General features: G+C 49.5%; 1 protein-coding gene across 1 annotated transcript in view; it reads right to left on the bottom strand.

Moving 5' to 3' along the window:
- Nucleotides 1-18,404, bottom strand: part of NME7 (NME/NM23 family member 7) — a 107,497-nt gene that overhangs the window by 26,122 nt on the left and 62,971 nt on the right. Inside the window, exon 11 of the mRNA XM_028127830.2 lies at nucleotides 15,519-15,626. Within this exon, the coding sequence (XP_027983631.2) occupies nucleotides 15,519-15,626 (108 nt within the window). The remainder of the gene's footprint in view (nucleotides 1-15,518; nucleotides 15,627-18,404) is intronic.

Here is an 18,404-nt window from a genome sequence, read left to right as displayed (position 1 = left end):
ATTTAAAACAGGAAATCAACAGAGAAAAAAATCACTAAAAGTTGGTTTTTGAAAAAGATCCATAAAACTGAGGAGCTTCTAGCCAGGTCAACTAAGAAATAAAAAGACAGAAAAAAAATTACTAATATCAGAAATGAAAGGGGGGGGGGGACATCACTACAGATCCCATGGCAATCAAAAGAATAAGAAAAGAATGTTATGAAAAACTCCATGCCCACGAATCTGACAACCTAGATGAAATGGATTGATTCCTTTAAAGACACCTGCAAAAGAAGAGACTATCTGAACAGGCCTATATCTAATAACAAAATTGAATCAATAAATAATAAACTCCAAAATAGACAGCACTAGGCTCTGATGAGTGAATTCTGCCAAAACTGGTAAATTCTACCAAACATTTAAGAAATTATACAAATTCTCTACAAACTCCTTCAGAAGACAGAAGCTCATTCGATGAGGCTAGCCTTATTCGAATACTCAAACCTGATGGGCACGACAGGAAAAGAAAACTACACAACAATGTCTCTCATGGAAATAGATGCAAACATCCCCAACCAAGTATCTATGATAATAAAAGTGTAATATGCTAATTAGATCGGACGACGACCTTCCAGAGGAAGCCAGGGCTGCGAGGGAAGCCCGGGTCCTGGGTGCCTGCCGGCGGCCAGAGGGAAGCCTGGGTCCCAGGTGCCAGAGGGAAGCCGGTGCCAGCAGCCGGGGGAAGGAAGGCCTACTCTTGCACGAATTTCATGCATCGGGCCTCTAGTTAGCAAATAAGACCAAGTAGCTGTTCACACCTGAATGCTGCAAAGCACACCCATCAGTAAACAGGGAACTTCGCTGACTGAATCAGACCATACACAGAACTTGGCTCCCTTATTTACTACCTCTTGGTGGGGAGGAAAGGGGTCTTATAAACAATGGGTTCAAACATAAGGATTTATATTTAATTGCACCCTAGTGCATTCCCTTAGAAGCAAATCAACCTCTTAAGGTTAATGGAAGGTTACATAGTAAATTAGGTGTTGACCTTAAGTGATACCTGTCCTCCTGCTGCAGTAGGTCCTCAGGTTACATCGGAGATCCGTTCCTATGGTGCGATGTAACGCGATTTTCACCCTAAGTCGGAACCCACCTACATAGGCACCTACGTCACTCACATGGAGCACATACACAGCAGTACTGAAGTGAAACAGTAAAAAAATTTAAAAGGAAGATAACAATTCCTGACCTTCACTTGTGGTAAATAAATAATAAAAACCATACAGCACATATGTACATACATCGAAATGACGGAACTTTTGTTTTAATAAATAAATGGGAGATGGCGACATAACCACGAAATGATGTACATCGAGTCCGATGTAACCGAGGACTGTCTGTACTAACATACCAACGGCGGCACAACCAACATCTCAATTTCCATTCCATCCGCCTTCTGTTTGGTAGCCGGAAAGCTACAAACTATATTTCCCAAACTCCCTGGCAGCTAAGGGTCTTGCTACAAATCAGGCTCCACCATTAGCTGGCTTTGTGTGAAATCTGGGAGAGAGAGGCAAGACCAGGCCACCTTCTTAGGCCGTGGCTGCGGCCAGCGACGCGGAGGCCTGTGCTCGCAGTGGCCGGCCTCGGCCTTCCCTGCCTCGTCTTCCGTTCGCGGCTGCGAGAGGCAGGTGAGTCACACTGTGGCTGCGGCGGCACCAAGACCGCACCTGACCCTGGTCACAGGACAGTGATGTGGCAGGAGATCAGGGCCCCTGCGGCACCCCGGCCCTTCTCTGGTCTCCCCTGTAGGAAACCCTTTTCTTGCTGAAATCCCTCGAGTGTCTGTTTTCTATCCTGAGCTCTGCTGATTTAGTCCTTTACACAGGTCGTCTCATCCAGGGCTTAATGTGAATGCCCTTCTTTCTTTCTTTTTGTTTTTTCTAATCCTCACCAAGGATATTTTTTCCACTGATTTTTAGAGAGAGTGGAAGGGAGAGGGAGAGACAGAGAGAAGCACCAAAGTGAGAGAGACACATTGATTGGTGGCCACCCGCATGCCCCCAACCAGGGCCAGGGCTGGGGCCAGGGCCAGGGAGAGCCTGCAACCGAGGTATGTGCCCTTGACCAGAATTTAACCTGGACTCTTCAGTCCGCAGGCCAACGCTCTATCCACTGAACCAAACCAGCCAGGGCTGAAATGTCGCTATTTCTATTCTGCAATCGGGGAAAGTGAGTCTGAAGCTGAGGGTAGAGAGGGTGGGGTGAGCTCTGGGGCCCACCTCGTGCGCTAGGGTTTCCTTAAGGCCGAGGGAAGCCCGTGGGACACAGTAACATGCACATGCAACTTTAAACTTTTGATTCACCTTTGAACTCAAGTTCAAATCAAGTGGAAGTTCTGAAAAGCTCAGCTCATTTCTCTTCCTAGTCGCCACTTGTGTCAGCTCATGGACTTTGCACTGCTGGGAGCAGGAGTGCTGCTCTTGCAACCTTTCAGCTTAGTCAGAACGCCAGAGGTCAGGTTCCCCAGGGCCCCGCGGAGCAGAAGTTTCAGCTTCAGGTTGGAGTAGAAAGAGGCTTGATGTCTTCGAGCAATACATTGTTACCAGCCTTCGGGAAAGAATACGCTGCACCTCTGTTCGCAACCAAAGCAAAGACAGAAGCGCCTGCAGCCCTGACAGTGATAACCGCAGCCAGTCAGCCGGCTCCCGGGCCATAGAGGCGACGCCCCGGAGAACCCGGCACCGCTGGGCAGGAGGCTGGAGCGCCACACACCGGCCCAGCGCCAGGCCAGCCACTCTCCTCTGGGAAAACAAGGGGTTAAGTGTGAACGTGAGCCCCTCAAAGCCTAGCAGCATGAAGCGTTAGCACAGAGAAAGGGAAGTAGAGCAGGACTTCGCCATCGCTGCCGCACGGTTCCCAGAAAACGCTAATCCTCGTGTGGCTCACGGAGGGCACGGGAGAAAGGCTGAAGGACGGCCCGTCTTGGGGCATCAGCCTTGGTCACTTGTGGGGAAGCCTAGCTGAGAGGAACACAGCAGATTTATAACCAGCCACACACCAAAACCCAGTGCACGGCACTGATGCACTCTCAGCGTTTACACTTAGACATGATCTGGTCACTCCTCCCCAACGGGCCCCCTTCAGTCCGCTTTCCACTTTCTACACAGCAACCAGGAAGCTCTCTCAGAAAGCACAGACCGGACCATGTCAGTGCCCGGGGTAAAACCCGTATTCGTTAGCAGAGGGACAGCCCAGCAGGCCCTGCACGGCCCAACCTCCCAGGTCCCCCCACTGTGTCCCTGCATCAGCGCTGTGGTCTGGGGCCTCTCCTTCCCCAGCTGAAACAGAACTAATTGCTTCAGGTCTCAGTTCAAATGTCATTCCCTCCAGAAAACCTCCCTGAGCCCCTTCTGGTCAGGTTCCCCTGGTGCACCTCCCCCTGTCTCACTGCGCAGCTGATGGCGGCTGGAACTGGCCGCTTGGTGATCACCTGGCGACTGTCTGCTTTCCTCCTTAAACACGAGGCTCCGGGTCACCGCTGTCCTCAGCGCCCCCCGCAGCGTCGCAGGCCGTTTACGAACAACCGCTACGGGAATCTGACACTCTTGGTGGAGAAAGCTGGAAATTCTCCATGGTGCCAGGGTATGTTTGTTCAATGAATGAACCTAAGGTTTGGTTTTGGCTACACAGTAAGTCCTCACTTAACATGTCAATAGGTTCTGCAACCTGAAGCAAAATGCAGCTAATTATGCCACAGGCCAGTCGATACAAACGAGTTAAGTTCCCAGGCATCCCATCACCGTTATAAGGAAACGCCATTGAATGAAACAATATTATTTGAGAACCTGGTGTACACAGGCATTTTCCTGGCAGCTTTAATCTTTGAACTGACATAGGTCTGTATATTGAATTTCTTATGTGAAATATGGATATGGAAAGACTTTACTTCAGTCTAATTAACAAACAGAATGGTCATTCACTTAAAACCTTCCAGTGCAAATATTCTGAACAATGTTTGGGTGGTAGAACACTTAGAGATCTAATAAAAGCTTTAGATGTTTTTATTTTCCCAAGGAAATGAATGTATTCACTATAGTTTGCAAACAGTCTCAGGCAGTTAGTTTATGGATGTCATTTTAAATTCTAAAATATCAAGTTGCATGTGGCTCCCCAGCACGCACGGTTTCCTCGGCCTGGAATGCCATTCCCACCATCACTCAGGCAGAGCTGGTACCTTGCAGGGGCCGCCCTGACTCCGCTCCGCGCTGGGAGGGGGGACCAGTGGAGGCTCAGCCTCCCAGCACTTGCGTCCTGGTGGGAAAGATCTATTTAGTTTACCGTCCTTCCCAGAGAACATCAAATCCTGTGAGTTCCCCCTGGTGTTTGGATCAGTGAATGGCACAAACAGGCCTCTGACCACTGTATGCGAACTTGAACGGGGAAGGACCAACGGTAAGGATGGATCGCAGAGAATCCACAGACACTATCCCTCAGGGGAGAAGGCAGGCTGGAAGGCCAGCAAATAAGCAGAGGTCGGCAGTGGATAACTGTCAGCAAAGGCTACTAACACAGGAGACACATAAAGTTATTTTATCCTAAAAAAAATCGAGCCCAAGATATCAGTGTCACCACGGGGTCGATTGCAGAAAATTATCAGGGAACAACGGCTTCTTTGTCCGACTCCGAGAGCGCACACTGCGGTGCCCCGGAGGCCCGTGCCGCACCGGGCGCCCCTGCGCGACGCCTTACGTTCTTGTCCCACGAGGAAGCAGCAGACGCAAGCTCTCAGGTGCTGACCGCACCGTAACGGAAAGTTAATGTGTACCAGGCAGAGCGGAGAACTTTGCACAGAAACTATGTTCAATGATGTCCAAGCAAAGGACTATTTTGCCACCTTAAACCTGCGTCGGTTACTCATTGACGGAGCGGATTACGCGGCTTGTGGTTCTGCGGCTGTGCCAAGGGGTCCAGCAGTTATCACCGGGGGCGTGCACCCCTTACACAACGGACTCAGTGTGGAGGGAGGGTCAGTGAGCGGGACCAGCCCACGTTGGCTTTACTGACGCTGGGGCTCTTCTCTCGTGTCAGGGTCACTCGCTGTCCTACGGGCAGTTAGAGCCGCACAGTGGGTGGGGGTGGGGGGAGGCAGGGAACAGATGCTTCCATGGAAGAACAGTACCCCCACCCCCCACTGAGAGACGACACACCCTTTTCCATTCCAGCCCCTACTCCCGCTCAAGCCACCGCGGGAACCGAGACAGCACGGATGGACGAGCGGATGACATGGAGTGACGGGCGGTGAAAGACTGAAACCACCGGACAAGACCGTGCTCACACAGAGATGGAAGCCGACCTGTATGTCGATGGGAATTTAAAAACGAAACTTGACTTATGTAGGAAAAGAGTTGTAAAGCCCTTTGGCTGTGGGCATACAGTGCACCCGAGAAGTGACCTGGGCTACGTGATGAGGTTGGGGAGTGGTCGAGCCTCGGGGAGAGGGGGGCACCAGGTGACACACAGTACCTAACAGTTCCAGAGAAGAGTACCGATGCTGCACGCAGCCTCACATGAAGGAACATCTGTGTCTTTTCAAAGAAATCGGCCATCATTTTCCAAGGCAGACCTCCCAGCCTACGTCTCCACCAGGAGACAGAAATCTGCATGCCACATGGATTTGGGCCACCTAGTCAGCAAAACCAACATGCTTATCAATAATCACGTGACCTCACCATTGCCCTGCTGATGGTGCAGAGCCTGCTAGTTGAGAGAGTTCTGAGGAATAAACAATTTTATGTTTCATCTAAAACTGAGGGGGACAAGTTCATGAATAAAAGTAGAAGCCAGTGAGGATAAAATATAAGTAAATATCCACACATCCTCACTATTTCTGAGGGAGGCCAACTATTCTGGCTCAACATCCTGTAGCATTTTGCCCCCAAGCTGAATTGTCCTGCTCTCACTCAGCACTGCCCCAGGGCCCTGGAGAAGAGTTCAGATTATAACACGGGGAGGAGAGGGGAGGTAGGGAGAGTGGATCGTGGACGGTCCGGCTCCTCTCTGCTGTGTGACCTTGGAGGGGGGGTAGGGAGAGTGGATCGTGGACGGTTCGAGCTCCTCTCTGCTGTGTGACCTTGGAGGGGGGGTAGGGAGAGTGGATCGTGGACGGTGCGGGCTCCTCTCCGCTGTGTGACCTTGGAGGGGGGGTAGGGAGAGTGGATTGTGGACGGTCCGGCTCCTCTCCGCTGTGTGACCTTGGAGGGGGGTAGGGAGAGTGGATTGTGGACGGGGCGGGCTCCTCTCTGCTGTGTGACCTTGGAGGGGGGTAGGGAGAGTGGATCGTGGACGGTTCGAGCTCCTCTCTGCTGTGTGACCTTGGACGGGGGGTAGGGAGAGTGGATTGGGGTCGGTCCGGCTCCTCTCCGCTGTGTGACCTTGGAGGGGGAGTAGGGAGAGTGGATCGTGGACGGTGCAGGCTTCTCTCTGCTGTGTGACCTTGGACGGGGGGTAGGGAGAGTGGATTGGGGTCGGTCCGGCTCCTCTCCGCTGTGTGACCTTGGAGGGGGAGTAGGGAGAGTGGATCGTGGACAGTCCGGCTCCTCTCTGCTGTGTGACCTTGGAGGGGGGGTAGGGAGAGTGGATCGTGGCCGGTGCGGGCTCCTCTCTGCTGGATTCTGCTATGTGATTCTGGGCAAGTTGCTTAACCCTCCATGCCTCAGTTACTGAGCCAGAAATAGGGTAATGATATTTACTCCCCTGAAGTCAATATGTTAATGTATGTAACACATGCAGAACAATACCTGGCACATGGTAAGTACCCCTAAAGTTAGCCAATAGTGACCCCATACACATACATAAAAATATAAAATTAGTAAGCAGATGACATGAAGGAATTAATACAAACCAATTTCACAGCATAGCTATCTTTTACACTTAGCCACACACTGTATCAAGTTCCTACCTTGAAGTAAACATGTGTCCAATATAAGATTTAAAAATAGTGCCCCCAGCACTTTGGGTTTCACTGGTACTTGCACCAAGGAAAGAATGTGTGGCCTTTGCTGCCTACGACACCGGCAAGACGTCGGCGCTACCTTATGGCTAACGGGGTGTCCGGGTTAAACAGGAACAGGAAACAGCCCTGTCGTCACAGTCACTCACAATCATCCCGCAGAAACCTGCCGACGCTCTGTGGTCGTGGTGGTATTTGACATAGGAGGCCTGAGGGCCTTTCAAGTTTAAAAGCTTTCCCTCACCTGCAAACCTTCTCTACACATTTGTTCTGGAAACACTGGCCTGGCATTTCCTTCTGTCGGACTATCCCTCTGTTTTCCCTGTTAAAACAGAAACGGCCCTCACTGTCTAATGGGCGGAGAACCGTCGTGGGCTTAGCAACCTTCACCCTAAAACCAAAGCAGGAGGAGCAGCAATGCTCTCTGAATGGGAAGGAGGATGGACTTGACCAGGTCACTGAAGCTGACTTCTGTCCCCTCTGGAAGGACTTTAGTCACTGAGAGTTACTTATCAAGGCAGCTCACGCTCAGTCATGGGCTGGCAAATGAGGCAGTGTGCAACCAAAGGCAAGAGTCCCGGTCAGAGTGCAGAGTGCAAAGGCCAACGCCGCCCTTTTCCAGCGTCAGGGAAAGGAAGGGACGCCGCCCGGGAGGTGCGGCTGGAGCTTTATCAATGTGCCAGGTGAAGAGCCACAGCGCCTGGAAGGTCTTTCAGAAACTCCGTGCTGATGGGAAATAGGAGCTCCCGTGAGCACGCTTACTGATTTGTTTTAAATAATATTTAACTCAGAGGGTTACTATTTTAGTTACACATTTCTGTCCATCGCTAGAAGATCATACTTGGTTATAATATAATCTTAAGAAACGTAGATTATGTAGTTCTGAGATGAGTCGGTATTAACTTCTTTCCAGTTTGTGCCTATGGGTTCCTTCATGATTCTTAATCATCTTCACTCAATTATTCATCATGGATTGAAGCCCTCGACAAATACTGAAACTCTGAAGTTAACACATCCGCGCTGGCCACGGCTCCTCCGTGCCCCAGGCCTCCTGGGAAGGCTGCTGCGGCGCCCCCTGCCGCCTCTCCCCTGGCTTATCACTCCCCTCCCTGGCTGACAGCCACGGTCCTTCCTCAGCGCGCCTACCTGCAGGCCCTGGCCCGTGTCAATCCACCTGCTCATCAGAAACAACAACGCCACGATGCGCCTAATCTCCCCACCCCCCGCAGCCTAAGTATCACCCAGAGGTTCCATTCTGTGGTCAGCCCCTCTCCAAGGCTGTTTCAGACCTGCCCCACTGTCTTTATTCACAGCGCCTGGTGTCTGACGTTTTGAAATGGGGACTACGATGTGGTGCTCACACCTCATACTACACACTCTCCCCGGAGTCTGGGAGCTCCCGTAACCTCCACACCAGCGTCTGTGCAGCAGAGTGGGCGGTCACAGTGCGGCAGTCACAGTGTCAGTCACGGCATGGGCAGTCACAGTGTCAGTCACGGCATGGGCAGTCACAGTGTCAGTCACAGTGTCAGTCACGGCATGGGCAGTCACAGTGTCAGTCATGGCGTGGGCAGTCACGGTGTGGGCAGTCAGTGTCAGTCACAGTGTGGACAGTCACAGTGTCACTCACAGTGTCAGTCACGGCATGGGCAGTCACAGTGTCAGTCATGGCGTGGGCAGTCACGGTGTGGGCAGTCAGTGTCAGTCACAGTGTGGACAGTCACAGTGTCAGTCACAGTGTAAGTCATGGCGTGGGCAGTCAGTGTCAGTCACAGTGTGGACAGTCACAGTGTCAGTCACAGTGTAAGTCATGGCGTGGGCAGTCAGTGTCAGTCACAGTGTGGACAGTCACAGTGTCAGTCACAGTGTAAGTCACGGCGTGGGCAGTCACGGTGTGGGCAGTCACAGTGTCAGTCACAATGTGGACAATCATAGTGCCAGTTACAGTGTGGGCAGTCACAGTGTCAGTCACAGTGTGGGCAGTCATGGTGAGGGCAGTCACAGTGTCAGACATGGCTTGGGCAATCACTCAGGTGGGTTCTGTAGAAATCATACACGTGACAGATCAGGTTAGGCTCTGCCATCAAACTTACGAAATAGGTCAGTATCACAGAGGAAGGTACCCATTAGCCTCTCCGCCACCACCTTCACTTGGGGATGTGAGTTAATCCTGTCTCCTGTAGGTTATCCTTCACACCCATTCGTCTCTGAGGTTGTCAGCTGTGCCGTCCGAACGCCTTTGGAAGCTCTGCTTTGGGCTATCCATGCTGCGACTTCCTTTCAGGCTACAGAATCCTCCCCGGGGTGACTGGGATCCTCCCCGGGGTGACCGAATCCTCCCCGGGGTGACTGGGATCCTCCCCGGGGTGACTGAATCCTCCCCAGATGTCTTGGTGTGTCGGTACAAGGCCTGTGCTGACTCTTCCTGCCATTTTCTCCCTCAGGGTCAAGCCCAGGGCTTACCAAGCTATTTTTAGATATCTGAGAGAACGCTGCTCTTGTCTTTGTACAAGTTGTTCCTCTTTGACGAGGTACTAGTAAAAATCACAACTCTTCCCTCAAGATAGAAACTAGAACTGAAGATAGGTTACGAGTGTGGGTGTGTGTGGGGGCCTGCGCTCGCCGCGGCCAGGAGGGCCAGGCCGCCTCTCTTAGTCTCCCTGCACCTGTTCGCTCTGGTTGACGCATACCCTGCAACCAGCACCATGCAGAAACAGTTATGCAGCCAAATCCAGATTTGTTTTGATCACCTATATACACCATGAAATAGGTTACGTATTTCTTAACCTTTTATATTATAACCACAAACATGATATAACCCAGTGACAGACTATCTGACAAAGATAAACAGAGCCATACTTTGGTCATTCCAAAAAGCAATGACTCTGGTGACCACTCCTGGAAGACAAGCTCCAGGAGGGCAGAGCTACATGGATCCTGTCCACTGCTGTGTTTTAATCCTTTAAAAATGTAAATACCTGGCCCGGCTGGTTTAGCTCAGCAGTTGAGCATAGAGCCAGGAAGCAAGAGGCCACCGGTTCAATTTTTGGTCGGGGCACATGCCCAGGATGCGGGCTCCATCCCCTCTTGGGGGCATGCATGAAGCAACCAATCGATGTGTCTCTCTCACATTGATTTTCTCTCTGTCTTTCCCTCTCTCTTACACTCTCTCTAAAAATCAATGGAAAAATATCCTTGGGTTAGAATAAAAAAATATATACATTGAAGTATTCAGAGATTATGGGGCATTGTGTTGGCAACTTAACCCCAATGTTTATTTTTAAAAAAGTTTTTGTCTAGTACTTGCAACTCTTCTGTAAGTTTGAAATTATTCCAAAAGGAAAAAAGTTGGACTCTCTAAGGGTGGTCTGAGCATCAGATTTTAAAAGTGGCCGAGGTGAGTCTAACATGAACCAAGACCACTGGTACAGGTAGGTCTCCAGGACCATCATTTAAAAAAAGCTCACATACTGCACCTGAGTACATGAACCATAACTTATTTACCCAAGCCCTCCCCACTTTCCCATAAAAATGACTTAACGGGGAGTTTTCAGATGCCAGGCAAGACAGATCCCTTCCCTGTGAGTGCTCAGTCTCGCGGGGAAACACACATTAGGAGACACACACTGTAACGACACAGTTACTGGCATTTGCTCAGCAGCGGCTCTGTCTGGGCACCGTGCTACTGACGGCAGGCGCTGCGCAGACCTTCGTTTACAGGATGGGGAACCAGGTCAGTGAGATGAGTAAGCGCCGGGAGCAGAGCCATGCCCACCGTTGGCTGCGCTGCTGGGTTGGAGGGAGCGAGGGGCTATGAGCACACATGGACCTTTCTCAGAGGAGGAAGGCCAGCTAACCCGCAGCCACGCACCCTGTCCGGCTGTAATCACCGCAGCTCCTCCTCAATGACATCGCGCAGCGGCTCTCCCTTCGCACCCCGCCGCCCTCCTCCTCGGGTTAACTCTGAGGAGTGGCATTCTGGGGCAAGTTGTATGGAAGAACCCATGGCTTTCAAGCCCTGTGGCCACATCACTGGCACCAGCCCCTGAGGAATCCATTTTTCTGGAGCCTCACGGAAGTGGGCGTTGACACTTTAAAGTGTGGCCATCGGTAGAAACTAGTATTCTTTTATTACTAGTTAAACTAGACCTCTCCCATGCACGCTCTCTTTAAAGCAGAAACGTAAGGTTTTCAGTCACTACCGACAGAGAATCGGGGACACCCCAGTGAAACGACACCCTGGCCTGTGTCCTCCTGCAGCCGCTGTCCTTCCTCCTGTAACCACCAGAGCGGCTGTGTCGCAATGAGAGGCGTCCAGAGAAACCCATCTCCAGATTCCTGCTGAGACCCTCCGCGACCTCTGACACTTATGGTGAGCTCAGTGCGAACAGCGGAAGGGTTGAGTTGCTTTGAATTCCTAGCTCAATGTCAGCAAAGAAAACCCTCTATGTGGTTTGTTATGAGGACAAACTATAAATTGAAATCCTACTTCCTGGACATTCGGCACAAGCGAGGCTCAGGAAACATCACGAGGGAAAGACTGAGGGTAAACTGCCTCCTTCTTGCCACAGCAACGGGAGCCCACAGCCCCAGTGCCCCCGACAGCTCTGGCGTAGCCTTTGCGACGGGAACTGGCTTTCGGAAAGGTCCTGGACTGGGCAGTAAAGGTCACGGTCACCTACAACTAAAGAATGCTCCCTCAGGAACAGCACGTGTGGGTACAAATGTTCCCCGGTCAGAGCTCGTGTCTGTGTCACGCCGACCTGCACTTTGAAGACCCGTGAGCAGATAACTCTTCTGGCCTCCATGTGTTATTGTCCCACTGCTTGACCATTTAAAGCAAAGTAATCTGCAACTAGCTGATCCCTGACTAAGAGAGCAGTCCTTGGTGTATCAGCATTCTTTGTTCCATTCTATTGATAAGAGACCTGAGGCCTGGAAAGAAAAAGTGACTCACCCACCCGAGGTCACATCAGCTATAAGTCACCAGCCACAGGACAGGAGGCTGTTAGAGCACCAACTTCCACTTTCTGTATTGTTTTTTATATTTGCAATTAAATCTCCTGTGCAGTCAGGTTAGAACGGTTTTAATCATTTCATAAATGGCTTTGTAAACTGCAGGCGGTAATAGTCTAAATTGCATGAGCAGGCACGGGCATACTTGGGTAGCATTTTTTAATGGGCATAAATTTCATGATTAATAACGTTTCAATTTCGCTGAACAACACTCTGTAGTCAAACCTAGACTGCAGGTCCTGAGCTATTAGAAGGTGAAGGGAATAGTCATAAAATAGGTGGGAATTTAAAACCAACACTTAATCCTTTGGGTAATTAAAAGGTGGCGTTCGTACCATTTTTACGTTTTGGGAGTATGTCAGTATTTCATACCAGGGTTAGATAAGATTTTAGTTTAGATAAGATTTTAGCCAATTTACACCCTGGGTTACAGGAGAAAATCTTAGTGGAGCTAATGAAGTCATTCTCTACAGCAACAAGAACAAAAGCTGGCGGGGAGAAAGGTGACAGGCTGTGCCCAGGCCCGCACAAAGAGAAGGCTCTGCGGGCGTAAGGGAGGGCAGGCAGGAGGGGCAGCCACCTGTGCAGGTGGAGGCTGGCCTCTACAGACACGTCACCCCACACTAATCACAAACACAGCGGATGTCAGCCCGGGCCCCCTGGCATCCTGTGGGGTGGGGTAAAGAGCTCGACAGACTCATGCAAAGTTCACCTGGAGGAATAAGTTAAAGAGAATAACCAAGAAAACTTTCTTAAAGGATAAAGTAACTGCAGTAGTAAAGTAGTATTTTTCTGGCACCGACCAGTGGAATAAAATGGAAAGTTCAGAAACAGGCACAGGTGTACATGGGCATCAACCAACGAGAAACAGCAATGAAAGGAAGCACTGATGAGCAACGTGGTAACACTGACTGGATCTCTCCCTCACACCACGTGTCCACACAAGTGCCAGGTGCACTGAGCATTTCAATGCAAGAAAATTAAACAAAATGGGGAAGTCTTCTCTACATATGATTTCAAAGGTAGAAATAAAGTAAAAGATTGATACATTTGACATAAAACAAAAAATACTAAAGTAAGATGTTTTATGGATATCCTTTTTCTGTCCTTTATACTACAACTAGAAGCCTAGTGCACGAATTTGTGCACCGGTGGGGTCCCTCAGCCTGGCCTGCATCCTCTTGCAATCCAGGACCGCTCGGGGGATGTCAGACTGCCAGTTTCGGCCCGATCCCTGCAGGCGGGGATGTAGTAGTGCGCGAAGCAGCAGGAGGCCAGGGAGGAGCCCCGAGCCAGGGCTGGGCACCATGCTGCTCCTGCTCATCCCGGACCCACTGTGCCTGCCAGTGCCTCCAATCACTTGGTAGTGCTACTGTGGAGGCGGGAGCACATCCATCAGCCGAGTGGCGCTCCCACTGTGGGAGCACACTGACCACCAGGGGGCAGCTCCTGCATTGAGCATCTTCCCCTGGTGGTCAGTGTGCACCAGTCATAGTGACTGGTCGACCAGTCGTTCAGTCGCCCCATCTGGTTGTCTGGTCGCTTAGGCTTTTATATATATAGATTCCTTAATTTAGCATTTGTCTTTTCATTGTATTAGTTCCTTTAGACACATAAAAAATTTTTAAACTATAAGAAAGAATATCAATCCTTTCCTTAAAGTTTCTTTGCTTTGGCCAACAAATGACTTTCTTAACCCCAAACCAGAACAATTTTTCTTTATATCCTACCCAATAATAGACAAATATGCAAATTGACCACACCTCCGACATAAGCCACACACAAGCCATGCCCACCATCCAATCAGAGTGAGTATGCAAATTAACCCAACCAAGATGGCTACAGCCACAGAGAGCAAGGTTTCCTAGGTAACAGAGCAAGCCAAGCTTTCCGCCTGCCCTTGCCAGGCCTAAGCCTCCACTCAAGCTACAAAGTTTCAATTATAGAAGGTAAACAAATTCAAACAGAAATGGCGGCAGAATGGAGCTTGAGAGAGCAGGCCAGGGTTGCTCCTGGCAACAGGGGAAGCAAAACTTTCCACACACCCTGGCCGGGCCCACCCGCTTAAGGCAACAAAGTTTCAATTATAACCCCAACAGAAATGGCTGCCAGCCGTGGAGGGAGCCCCAGGCTTGGCTCTGCTCCAGGCTACAAAGTTTCAATTGTAGAAGGAAAATAAATTCCAGATACCAGGGCCTCCACTTGGGTTGCCAGGGGGCGTGGCCTGCCTGCAAACCACCACAGGCCCCTTGCTCAGGCCGCCCCACACCCCAAGGGAACCCCACCCTGATCAGGGACGCCCTTCAGTGCAAACCAGCTGGCCCCCACCCCTGTACCAGGCCTCTATCCTATCTAATAAAAGAGTAATATGCAGATTGATCATCACTGCAACACACAATATAGCTGCCCCATGTGGACACAAGATGACCACCACAAGATGGCCAGCAGGAGAGGGCAGTTGGGAGGCACCAGGCTTGCAAGGGAGGGCAGTTGAGAGGGACCAGGCCTGCAAGGGAGGGCAGTTGGAGGTGATCAACCCTGCAGGAGAGGGCAGTTAGGAGTGACCAGGCCGGCAGAGGAGGGAAGTTGGGGGCAAACAGGCTCACAGCGGAGTGGTTAGGAGGTGATCAGGCTAGCAGGCAGAAGCGGTTAGGGGCAATCAGGAAGGCAGGCAGGCAAGCAGTTGGGAGCCAGCAGTCCTGGATTGTGAGAGGGATGTCCGACTGCCCGTTTAGGCCTGATCCCAGAAGGGTCCCATTTTGGAGAGGGTACAGGCTGGACTGAGGGACAACCCCCCTCGGGTTGTGGCCTCTAGTTTTCTTATAATTCTTTGTTTCTTATTTTATGTTAATTAACACATTAAGTGTCCAGTCAGTCATTGGTGACTGACACAATACTTTCCGTCTGGAAGACAAAACAGGCTGGGCGTTTAACGTGTTGAATAGATGAGAGGTCAGAACATGGCTCTGTTCTATATGTATTGTTTGATTTGAGGATGTTACTTAACCCCTCTGAGTCTCAATTTCATTTCCCTGATAAAACAGATATAATATCAACTTATTAGAGTTGCTGTGGGATGCCTAGAAATAATTTACACGAAGCACTTACGAAGGTAGAACCCGATAGAGTCAACGAACAGTAGCTATTTCTTTCAATGCTCTCACATTACATATTAGACTTCTGATTTCATTGATAGATTTCCATGCTTAGCCACTTATGGTGATATTTTCACCTGACTTTAAAACAGGTTTCATACTATTTAATTAATGCTGTAGTTTTTCACTTTTGAAATTACTTTTAAGCCATAATATATGCCAATCAGAAAAATAACCGTTCTTTGAAGGCTGTCCAGTTATAAACCGTATCCTACCGCTTGGTCTTTTAAAGCTGCAGTCTGAGGTTATCAAATGACCATTAACAGTATCACCCAAGATTAAGAGGTTCTTACACACCAGGACTGCTGAGCTTATTCGTGAACCTGAGCTATACGCACGTGTTTCCGACTCACCTCCAGCAGCCCGTCCTCTGGCAGGTCTGTGCAGTGCACGGCGTTCTGGATCTTGGATTTGCCGAAGACCGCTCGGAGGGTGCAGGGACGCAGATGCCGGGCAATTTCCTGTTCAACACACATACGCAGATGGGTCAAGTCAGCCAATTGGGGTTGGTAAGAAAAATGCCAGTAATATAAAACGTTGGAATTGTTTGTTTATGGAATACACGAATACATTGAGGGGACTAATTTTTCTCATAAATAGCATGAATGTATGACAACTTTTCCTGCTGATGGACATTCAACTAATTTATTCTTTTCCTCCTCTCTTTCTCCCTCTCCCTCTCCCTCTCCTGCTTCCTCTCCCTCTCCCTCTCCTTCTCTCCTACACACACACACTTCACACATACACACAAGGTTGCACAGATAGACATTCTGCTACAAGCATTCTTGGACGGGGTGTGGTGCAAACATACAAGAGTTTTTCTGGAATCCTAGGACACATGCGTGTTCAATTTTACTAAGCACTGCCAACCATTTTCTTTTCTTTTTTTAAAAGTATTTTTATTGATTTCAGAGAAGAAGGGAGAGGGAGAGAAAGATAGAAACACCAATGATGAAAGGAAATCATTGATCAGCTGCCTCCTGTATGCCCCCTATAGGGGCTCGAGCCCGCAACCCGGGCATGTGCCCTTGGCCGGAATTGAACTGGGGACCCTTCAGTCTGCAGGCCAATGCTCTATCCACTGAGCCAAACCGGCTAGGGCCCAACCATTTTCTTAATTGGCTATAACAATTTGCCCTCACCCATCCGTGCACAAGAATTCCCACCATCCACATAAAAGCCAACCTCTGATGCTGGGTGGGTTTAACGTTGCCATTCCGGTGGGTATGAATAGCATCATGGCCTTGGTCCAGCTTTCCCTGGAAACTAAAGAAGTTGAGCGTCTTTCATACACATCCTCTTCTGTAAAGTGCCCATTCTTATCTTTCCTCCATTCCTCCAGTAGGTTATTCTTTTTCTTTTGAATGTTATTCTTACTATATTCTAACTTCTATTTTTTATCAGTTATATATGATGCGAATATCTTTTCCCAGTATGTAGCTTGCCTTTGAGTTTCTTTAGTATGTTTTCTGATGAACAGAAATAATTTTAATGAAATTAAATCGTGCCGAGACTGCTGAGCAGCAGTGGGGCCTCCTGAGGTCAGTGGTCATGGAGGTGAGGGGTCACTCAGATTGTCTGGGTTCCCAAGCCACGTTTCCTGGTATAAAGTATTGTGTTTAGATGACTGGTAGTGATGAAGCATAAAGGCACAGATAGCAAGTGTTCACTTCACAGCTGCTGTTAAAATCCAGGCTTTCATTTTGGGTAATTTTTTTAGGGAAATGCATTGATACTTTAATTTTATGTTTGATTACTGTAAAATATTAGATATGCCTAGGAAAGTAAAAAATACTGTAATACTAAAAGTGAAAGCTTATTGGATCCCCACAGACCATGTCCCCTCCATCTCCTGGACTCCCTGCTCCTCCCTCTCCTCAGACTCCATGGTGAAAACCATCCTCAGGCCCAGGCACCACCCTTGATGAAGCCAAAACGAGTGTCAGACACATAAAAGCAACACCAAGTACCAGTATGTGATTTTCACTGAATACCACAAATAACTGTTTAGAACTTATCACAGCATGTGTGAGGGGTTTAAACAATCTTTCAAGATCTACCACATTGCCCCCATACTCACCCCCCACGCCCACCTGCCTGCTCAGCCCCAACCCGACGAATGCTTGGTCAGTGCCCAGCTCATCACAAGCACTAAAAATTCAGCTCAGGTAGTCCTGCAGCGGGAGGAAGTGTTCTGCTTGAAGAATGACCTCTACATCTGAGAGGTGGGAAAATGCACTAAGTAGAATGGTGATTAGCAAAATGCTGAAAATAAGGAAGAGCAAGTGTGTGCAATTATTCTATTGCTGTGTGCATTAAAAGAACATTATTGTTTACTGAATAACTAGAGGCCCGATGCACAAAATTCGTGCAAGAGTAGGCCTTCCTTCCCCCAGTTGCCGGCACCAGCTTCCCTCTGGCACCCTGGACCCGGGCTTCCCTCACAGCCCCAGCTTCATCCAGAAGGACTTCTGGAAGGACATCCGGTCTAATTAGCATATTATGCTTTTATTATTATAATAGGTCTATTCAACTGATAAAATATATTATAAAGCCATTCTGTTTCAGTTCTCCATAATATGGGAGAGATATGCAAGAATAAAATGACCTTCCACTTAAGAAATGAATTAAATTGAGCCCGAGCTAGTTTGGCTCAGTGGGTTAGAGCGTCGGCCCGAGGACTGAAGGGTCATGGGTTCAATTCTGGTCAAGGGCATGTACCTTGGTTGCAGACTTGATTTCTGACCCTGGTCGGGGTGCGTGCGGGAGGCAACCAATTAATGTGTGTCTCTCTCATAGATGTTTCTCTCTCTCTGTCTCTCCCCCTCCCTTCTATTCTCTCTAAAAATCAATGGAAAAAATAGGCAACAAGGGTAATAGAACGTAATATGAAAGGCCAAGGAAGCAGCTGCCACCATTAAAACAGCACAGATCCACGCTGGTTCTCCCCACAATGAGCCCAGCACTATTAACAGTCCTCTTCCCGGCCCCTCGGGAACCTCAGCAATATCTCACCAAAGCTCACGAGCAAACTGCTTTCCCTGTTTGCATGCAACTGCGAGTTAACTCAGGCAGTTGCAGTTCACTGTACATTCCTGGAGATAAGCAGTATCAGACTGACTCACGACTGAAACAAGGTAAGGGAACACTGGGAGGAAGTGGAAGCGGGAAGGGGAGCGGAGAAGAGATGGAAAGGCTCCTTTCTGTCAGCCCAAGGATCCTCTCCCACCAGGCAGGAC

The sequence above is a fragment of the Eptesicus fuscus genome, chromosome 22 (assembly GCF_027574615.1).
Source record: "Eptesicus fuscus isolate TK198812 chromosome 22, DD_ASM_mEF_20220401, whole genome shotgun sequence".
NCBI lineage: Eukaryota > Metazoa > Chordata > Mammalia > Chiroptera > Vespertilionidae > Eptesicus > Eptesicus fuscus.
The sequence above is the reverse complement of the archived record's forward strand: the minus strand, read 5'-3'. Positions and strand labels throughout refer to the sequence as shown.